At 31.5% G+C, this 9,358-nt stretch overlaps 1 protein-coding gene across 1 annotated transcript; it reads right to left on the reverse strand.

Moving 5' to 3' along the window:
• Nucleotides 1-767: 767 nt before the first annotated feature.
• LOC111681654 (putative uncharacterized protein DDB_G0282129) lies at nt 768-4,972 on the reverse strand. The gene is made up of 3 exons (XM_046946225.1): nt 2,231-4,972; nt 1,650-1,902; nt 768-1,581 (listed from the first exon to the last, which is right to left on the reverse strand). Exons 1-3 carry the CDS (start codon nt 4,598-4,600, stop codon nt 1,169-1,171), a joined length of 3,036 nt encoding a protein of 1,011 aa, XP_046802181.1. The 5' UTR covers nt 4,601-4,972; the 3' UTR covers nt 768-1,168.
• Between the last annotated feature and the right edge of the window lie 4,386 nt (nt 4,973-9,358).

The raw sequence follows: 9,358 nt of genomic DNA on the forward strand, positions 1-9,358 counted from the left end.
GTCTAGTCTATAGTCTAGTCTATAGTCTAGTCTATAGTCTAGTCTATAGTCTAGTCTATAGTTTAGTCTATAGTCTAGTCTATAGTCTAGTCTATAGTCTAGTCAATATTCTAGTCTATAGTTAAGTCTATAGTCTAGAATATAGTCCTGTCTTTAGTCTAGTCTTTAGTCTAATCTACAGTCGAATATTTAGTCTAGTATTTAGTCTAGTCTATAGTTTAGTCCATAATCGTGACTATGATCTAGTTTTTAGCAATGACTTTGTTCTAGTTTCTAGTATTGACTATGATGTAAGTTTGCATTCTATTCTATAACCTGGATTATAGTTTTGTCAGTTTAGTCTAGTCTATATTCTAGTACAGTTTAGACCTATAGTCTAAACTTTAATCTAGGGTTTAGTCTAGACAATAGCTTAGTTTAGTACTAAAATCTCCGCCGATAATAACTACATATAAAATAGGTGAATTACAACAGATAAACGATGAAAAGAACAGTATCGAATTATTCCCCCCACAATTGTATCTTCGCTACGGAACGACCAACCTAAAGCATTTTCCCCTGGAAAAAATAACTATCGGCCACTCGGTCAAACTGTTAAAACAACAAGTTCGAAATGAATTCCCTACATCAAACATCATGAATTTATCACAAATAAAATAAATCAATTGAACACTAATCCGGGTAAAGGGTATTTATTAATAGTGTTATTTAATATAAAAACACATAAAAATAAACAATTACAAAAAGAATGCATTACAACTTACCTTAACATTAGGTTTATATTTGCATTTAAATTTTTGGCTCTAAATTTCACTAGATAATAAAAAGTCGATTGTTGATTTGTTTCTTTCTTTGTTTGTTTGTTTTGAAAATATATGTTTGTTGTAGTTGTTCATGATGATTACAATGTTGTAGTTGTTGTTTGGTATTTATAATAATATAGATGATGATAATTTTCACATGTTGCTTTATTAATTTATTTAGTTTATTAACTAAAGTTGTTTTGTTGGTTTGTTTTTTTGTTTTTGTTGTTGGTCTTTAGATATGCTTCTTATATTAGAGAAAGAAATGATGAAACCCACTTTTTTTTCTAAGTGAGTATATTTAACCACACAATATACACTTCCAGTAATATATATTTTTGAAATATATATATATATATATTTTCTTATAAATCATCGTCATCATCGGGACCTTCTATTATTGATTCGTTGGGATCATACATCACCATATCATCGTCATCGCCAGCAATACAATCGGGATCATCAACATCGAATTCATCATTAAAATCATCATCAGTACGCTTTCGTTTGGCATTTGGAAATTTATTAAACGTATTTGAAATACGACGACGCTGTAAAGTCGATACGGTGGGCATTAAACCACCACCAGCAACAGCAGCAGAACTAGTGCCTAGCACATTGCTGCTATCCTCAACTTCGGTAATATCTTCAAATGTGGCATTTTGTAATTGTTTAAGACGCAACTGTTCTAATTCTTCGGGCGAACGCTTTTTACGGAACTCATAGACAAGCGGGAATATATGTTCAATGGCACATTGAACATGAGCAACACTGGCAGCTGAAAAAGAAATAAGGGAATTTTTAGAATTTCTATTATGTTTGGATGTTTTCAATTTCAGTATTTACCAGTAACTGTTATACTGCCGGTAGAGAAAATTTTCAATGTTGCCTTAGGATAACGTAGTTTATAGGTTACACCAGGATGCAATTCAGGTTCATAACTGGCTTCTTCTCGGTATTTTTCGGAGAAATTAACAATTTTTATAGCCCATGGCATACTGCAAGTACCCAAAACGTTCACAACACGGAAGTTATTAAAACGTACACGAAAGCCTAACTTTTCCAAACAGCGAGCATAACGACGAGCTGCAATTTTTGCCTGGAAAAGAAATGATGGATTTTTAGTAAATATCGCTTTAGAATAACACACAAGAAACAAGTAAGAAGTTATAGTTTAAAATCGGATATATAATCTCGTCTATTGTTTGGACTATAGTCTAAACTATATTCTGATCTATAGTATAGTTTTATAGTTTAGACTGTAGATCAGTTCATAGTATGGATTATACTAAGTATAATCTGGTCTATAGACTTGACTATAGACTATAGTCAAGTCTATATTCCAACCTATAGTCCACCCTATCTGCAGTTCAAAAATAAACAAACAAAAGAACAAAAAAAAAAGAAAAATAAAACTTCCAACTTACTTGCTCTTCTGATGTAGCACCAGTACAAGTTATTCTACCCGACGACCATATGGAAGCAGTAGTATATGGACGACGTAATTTCATTGTAACCATACCATTTTCACGACGATACTCAACATTGGCACCATTCAAAGCAATCTCACGCAAATTCAAATGACAACGAACACTAAATGAACACACCACATTATTGATGACAATATCAATTTCAGGTTCAGCTTCTTGTTCGTTGGCAGCAGCAGCTGCTGCTGCTGAAGCTTCATCATTAGTAGTTGTGTCGCTGGTGGATGTAGTAGTTGTTGTAGTGGTGGTCGTTTCGCTTGTAGTAGCCAAAGTGTTGTTCGTTGTTGTTGTAGTAGTCGACGACGAGGAAGAGGAGGCAGCCGCCGAGACATATTTTGAATCTATAGTAGTGGTTGGATTAGTAGAAGGATTATGATGAGTAGAGTTATTATAACTCGAATAGGTTGGAGTAGTGCTAGTAGTATAATGATGTTGAGAATTTGTCAAATTTGCTGTAGACATATAAGAAGAAGTATTTGGATTTGTTAAAGCTGATGATGAGTTAGGTGGTATATTATAGATGGTGGGAGTAGTGTTGGTGTTGGACGACAAGGAAGTGGAGGAGGCTAAGGAGGAAGAGGTGATAATGGAGTTAGAAGAGGAGGCAGCTATGGAAGCTGAGGAGGCGTTTATAAAATTATTTGTATTGCTGATGCTGTTGTTGTTAATGGTGTTGTGACCATTAGGAACTAATTTTGAGGCGGGTTGTTGTTGTTGCTGTTGTAAATTTACTAGTTTATGATTATTAAAATAATGACCATTCATTTGTTGCTGCTGCTGTTGCTGTTGTTGTTGCGGTTTTTGAGTATAGCTTGTTAGTGTGTTGGATGAGATAATTTTGCTGGCAGCTGTACTAACGGCTGGAGCTGTAGTTGTTGTTGCTTTAGTCAGATTAACTAATTTAGCAGTAGTTGCCGTATTAATGTTTGTGTTGTTGTTGTTGCTTAAAAGATGATTTTTGGTTATTGTATTAGAATTAATAATAGTGGCACGTTGTGGTATTGTTTGGTGATTATTAGCAGCAACAACTTTAAGTTGTTGCTGTTTTATTTGTTGTATATTGCTCGTACCATAACGTTGTTGTTGTTGCTGTTGTTGTTTTTGCAGTTGTAGCTGCTGTTGTTGTTGAGGCAAGTTGGCAGTCGTTGTTTGTTGTATAGTTTTTGTTGTTGTTGTTAAATTCTTATTGATCTGCTGCTGCTGTGTTGTTTTAACTAAACTTATTATTTGTCCATTGCTGCTATTTATCACCTGTTGTACAGCCATATTATTAACCATTAAAGTACCAGGCTGTTGCTGTTGTTGTTGGTGTGTATTTGTTGTTTTTATAAGATTCGCAGGAGATTTTGTTAAGATAGTGGCATGTTGCAGACGCTGTGTAGTATTGCCGGCAATAATTGTATTGTTATTACGATTGATCAAAACTGTTGTAGTACGCTGCTGCTGCTGCTGTTGATTGTTTGTTGTATTAGTAGCAGTGTTGTTGGTGGTGTTGAGAACATTTAAAGTGGCGGGTTGTTGTTGAGAGAATTGTGAAAAGTGTCTTATTGTAGTGGTATTATTGCCAACATTACCTACGGATGTTGTTGTTATCAATCTCTGTTGCTGCTGATGTTGACTGGCAGACGAGGGTGTAGTGTTGGAGGTATTTTGCATATTCGACAATTGCTGTTGAAACTGTTGCTGAAATGAAGCCGTAGCTGTAGACGAAGTTGTAGCTCCTGACGAGGTGGCTACCAAAAAGGTGCCTTGTGTTGTGTTGGTATTGCTTCCCGTGGTGGCAGAGACATTATGATTATTAGAACTATCGGCTATAACAGTTAAACCACCATTACCGGTGCTAATTAAATTGCCAATAGGCAAATTGACAACATTCTGTGAAACCAATAGACGTTGTTGCTGCTGCTGTTGTTGTTGTTGCAACAGCTGTTGGTACTGTTGATAGGTGAGTATGGTAGAAGCACCCGTAGCACCATTTGTTAGTAAAATTGTTTGGGTTTGTGCGGGCAACACCAAATTGCCACCCAAAGTGGTTAGAGTATTTGATGAAGTTGCCAGCCCTCCCTGTGTTGAGGTGGTGGCTATTGTTTGTGTTGGCACCTGCGATGTAACAATGCCCACTTGGTGATGGTGATTAGCCTGATGTTGGCCTACCGTTTGTGCATTAACAACATTGCCCACAATAATGTGGTTTGTTCCAGCCCCACCCACCGCCACACTCGTGCCGCCATTTGTCAAAGTTTTCATGCAATTTTTATTGTTTTGCAACAACGTGGCCATACCAATGTTGCTGCTATTGCTAATATACATTTGGGTAAAAGCTGTGTTCTTCACAAGCTTTCTTTCCGCTTAGACGTTAACGAGGTTTAAACCAGGAAAAGGGTTATTTATAACCTCTTAGGTTTTTTTTGATTTTATTTTGGTAAAAAAATGTGTTTTCTTTGTCTTTTTGTTTTAATTGTTTTCTTTTTTTTCAATATTAATAATAGTTTTTATTTTTTAATTAATAAAGTTTTTTGATATTCATTCCAAGAAAAAGATTTTATTCTACTTTTTCTATATTTTATGATTTTTTCTAGTGGTATTTGTTGTTGTTTTTTTTAAATATTTTAATTCAAGTCTTTCTTTTCTTTCTCCTTTAGGTTTTTGTTTTTTGCTTTAGTGTGTAGTTTTGTTCTTTATAAACAGTCTGTAAATAAAGAATAAAGAAAAAAATTATTATAACATTGAATATTTTAGAAGTTTTAAAAATAAATGTTCATCTAAATTATTTTTTAAATAAAAAGTAAACAAATTGCAATCTTTAAAAGATGATTTACTTTTCACATAAATAGTATAACAGTTTTAGTTTTGTTATGTTAAAGTGGTAACCTTAACATGTTTTGACATAATTTCATCTATAACTTGAATATTTTTTTCAAAACTCTTTTACCTTTTAATATTTTTACTTAAAAATAATAATATGGAATGAAGTTGCTGACATTAGGAAGACTTTTATACTTCTGACATTACACACTAACAAGTCAGTCCTATTTGAATAGAAAACGTTCTAGCAATTCTTGTTACCTGATAAGAATTATACCTGTTAGAATTTCAGCTAATACCTCTATAAATCTTTACCTAATTGGCAAAATATGGATTTCTCTTAATTTTACACCTTTCCTACTTCAAAACCTTAAAAACTATGATAATTTAATCACTAACTAAGAATTATTTAGTCACCCCAAATAAAAGTGTAACCATTTTTTGTTTATATATGTATATTTTCTAATTAATTATACAAATGTTTATAAAGAAAAATATGCATGTATGTAGTATTTTTATTGCTTGCATATTCCATTTAAAATTTTTCTATAATATTTATAATAATTGACTTCCTAATTAATTATGCCATACACATTTGAATGCTAAAATGTATGAACAAAACTTAAAACGACAGTGATCTACAGACATCTGTTTTTATATACATATATGTATAAAGTTATCTATACAGATCTATTATTTATATTTGGCCTATTTCTGTATGAGTTTTGCTTTAGTCTAGTATATAATTTAGTTTATTTTATAGTCTATAGTCTAATATTTAGTGTAGTCCATAGTCCTATCTATAGCTTAGATTACAGTCTAGTCTATGGTACTAGCCTATAATTTAGTCTTTATTCAAGTCTATGGTATAGTCAACAGTCTAGTCTATACTCTAGCCTATAGTGTAGTCTATAGTCTAGTCTATAGTCTAGTCTATAGTCTAGTCTATAGTCTAGTCTATAGTCTAGTCTATAGTCTAGTCTATAGTCTAGTCTATAGTCTAGTCTATAGTCTAGTCTATAGTCTAGTCTATAGTCTAGTCTATAGTCTAGTCTATAGTCTAGTCTAGTCTAGTCTATAGTCTAGTCTATAGTCTAGTCTAGAGTCTAGTCTATAGTCTAGTCTATAAATTAGTTTATAGCATGGTCTATTGTTTAGTATAGACTATAGTGTTTACACCAACAGTAAATGTTTCTTAAGACATTTTAATATTCTCTTTTTTTGTGCTGCTTAAAACGTTTACATGTTGCTAAAATGAATTTTAGTTTATGATTAAAATGTGCTATCTATACAATTAAGAAAAAGAAAATTTAAAAAGTATTTTCAGAAAAGCATACTGGCAAGAAATAACCTTTAGGGTTATAAAAAAAATGTTTTCTTAACATCTGTTTTAAGTGGAATTTTTTTCGATTATTTTAAGCTCTTTAAATCCAAGTGTGTTTGTTGTCAAAGAAAAGAAAAAAACAACAACAAATGTTAAGAGCAACTGGCAAATTTGACAATCTACCTAAAATGTAATTTTTGCCTGAATTTGGGTTTTGCTGAATATTTCAAAACAAAATTTCAAAAGTATTGCCATATTTATAGGAGAAAGGATTAAAAAGTATGGTAATACTAGCAAAATTGACTGCTCTTTATTTACAAAGTTAAACTGTGATAAATTTTTTTTTAGAAAATTTAAACTTAATAATATGTTTATTAACATTTAAGTATGTAGTTTAAAACTTATAGCTAGTAAAACTATTTTCGCTTCAAATTGTTGTTACTGTATAGAAAAAAATCGATAATTTTATTGTTTACTTTACTCGTATCTTTAAAACAGATCAGTAAATTGCCCTTTGTTATGGTTCAGAGATATATATATAATTTGAAAAAAAAAATGTTTTAAAATTATGAAATTCTTAAATAAATCAGTAAAAACAGATTACATATTAAATAATATACAAACGAAAAGCATACTTTGACAAATGCATGCGAGTCGTGTAATAAACACATACATATGTATATATGTATGTACATACATACATATGTTTATTAGAAATACAATTTCATTGAACTACTTAACATTAAAAGGCGCTAATTTGTACAGAGACTACATAACATACATATGTTAGCAGCTGCAGCAGCAGCACAAGTAACAATATTTGCTGTAATAACAGCAGTAGCAGCACAAATTGCAATTTAAAGTAGTATACTCGTACATAATTCAAAGTTTATAGTACATGTTCGTAGTTTTTTTTTTTTGAAAATTAAACCACAAAACGGAAAATGTGTTAGTTAAATATCCCGGCAGTTTTTCTATTTGTTAATTTTTTTCACTAAAAAGCAAAAACATCTTAGATTTGAAATTTGTACTTTTAATGTTATCGAGTAATGCAGAAGAGAGTCAATTGACACTTTAATAAGCTTATGCTATGTATACAAGGTTGTTAGATCTTACAATGTGCAGAAAATGTCTAATAACAGTATAAACTTACAAATTTTGTCTTGCAATATTGTCAGTAATACTTTCTATGACATCGTTACATAAGAAAAATTGTAAGTTTAGTCATTTTCTGAACATTTTGCTGACAACGTTGTAAGATCTGACAACCGTGTTTTACGGCTTTTAAGTGAAATAGAGAATAGTAAAATTGCACAAAAGGCAGTTTTGTATTTTTTCAATTTAATAAACTTATATTGACCTTTTCTTACAATCGATTTTGTTGGGACGAAAAAGTCGACTTTAACAATCGACTTTTTTCTACAAAATTCATAATACGTTACCGACTCCCTGAACTGCAGGGATTTTGCAGAAACACAGAATTACATATATACATAGTGAAAAAGTCTGTATATCGTAAATACACTGTGAGAATTTATTACATGACATAGTCTACGACAACTACTGCTGTAGCTGCTGCTGTCAGCGTTGTCATGTATTAGGTCAAGGACGAAAATATGCTACAATAAATATAATAATTCATAAAAATTTATGTACATGCATAGCACACACACACAAACAAAAAAAACTTACATAGATGATTGTACAACAATTTAGCACAATTTCGAACAAAAAAACTTTAATTAAAAAAATAATCTACAAATGAATTATTACCGATGTGTTTTTATATGTAAAAACAAATAAAAATTAAATATTTTCTTATATAATATACTTCTGGATTATACCAGTCTATAAATGGAACCCCCCTCCCCCTTGAAAATTTGTACAATGATCATTATATACCAAATATTAAAAAATTTACATCGATTACCTTGAAATAGATAAAAAATCCCCTCTTTGTCCTGCTCTAAAATACTTGTTGTTGAGGCTAGTGAGTAGAAAAGAAAATCAAAACAAATAAAACGTAGCTAAACTAGCATATGATAGAAACATGTGTTAAAGAAAATAATATAAAACGTCATGTGCAAAAAAAACAACAACAACAATTACCTATAATAATCAATGTAGAGACGTCAGTTTGACGACGATAACAACAATAATAAAAAACAACCGAATGAGTGCAATCATGATGGAAATAAAATATTGCATTTGCTAGCAGGGTTGGGAAATTTAAAAATATGAATCAATATTAGAATTATTTATAAAGCAAAATCGTTATATTTTTTATATATAGAATTTGAAAGCATCGGTTGGAAGTTCAAAGAAATAAACTTCCGTTTGATTTACTTGTTTTGGAAACGAAAATCGGTAGCGATAGAGTTTAATTGGGATCCGGGATCATCTTTGCCACACTATAATGGCGCAAAAATTGCGGCGTAAAACAAACTGCTCAAAGCACTAGTGGGCAACACTTAAAAAAGAAGCAGACATATAAACATTCAAAGTCTAGTCTACAGCCTAGTATATCTTAGTCTACAGTCCCGTCTATAGTTTAGAAGTTCTTCGGTAGCGAGAGAGTTTAATTTTAACATTATTGAATACGTTCCGCGACAAACCGGGTTTGGTCACATTTGTGGGAACGAGCATCAATAGCGAGAGAGTTTAATTGTAACGTTATTGGCGTAAATTCCGACTGTGCACCATCCGATAGATGATCTTCTTAGATTCTAATAAATCTACTTTTAAGGGCACTTCACGCGATCACAGTTTACGTACGTAAAGTCTAATGAAAAAGTATAATGAAATTCCCGGGCATGGCCGACCATATAATACCCTACACCATGAGTATATTTTTAAAATTTTTACTTTTTATAAAGAAACTTTTATGCTGAATATTATTCCAAAATATTTAAGCAATTTATTGATAAAAAAAACCAAAA

The sequence above is a fragment of the Lucilia cuprina genome, chromosome 3 (assembly GCF_022045245.1).
Source record: "Lucilia cuprina isolate Lc7/37 chromosome 3, ASM2204524v1, whole genome shotgun sequence".
Classification (NCBI taxonomy): domain Eukaryota; kingdom Metazoa; phylum Arthropoda; class Insecta; order Diptera; family Calliphoridae; genus Lucilia; species Lucilia cuprina.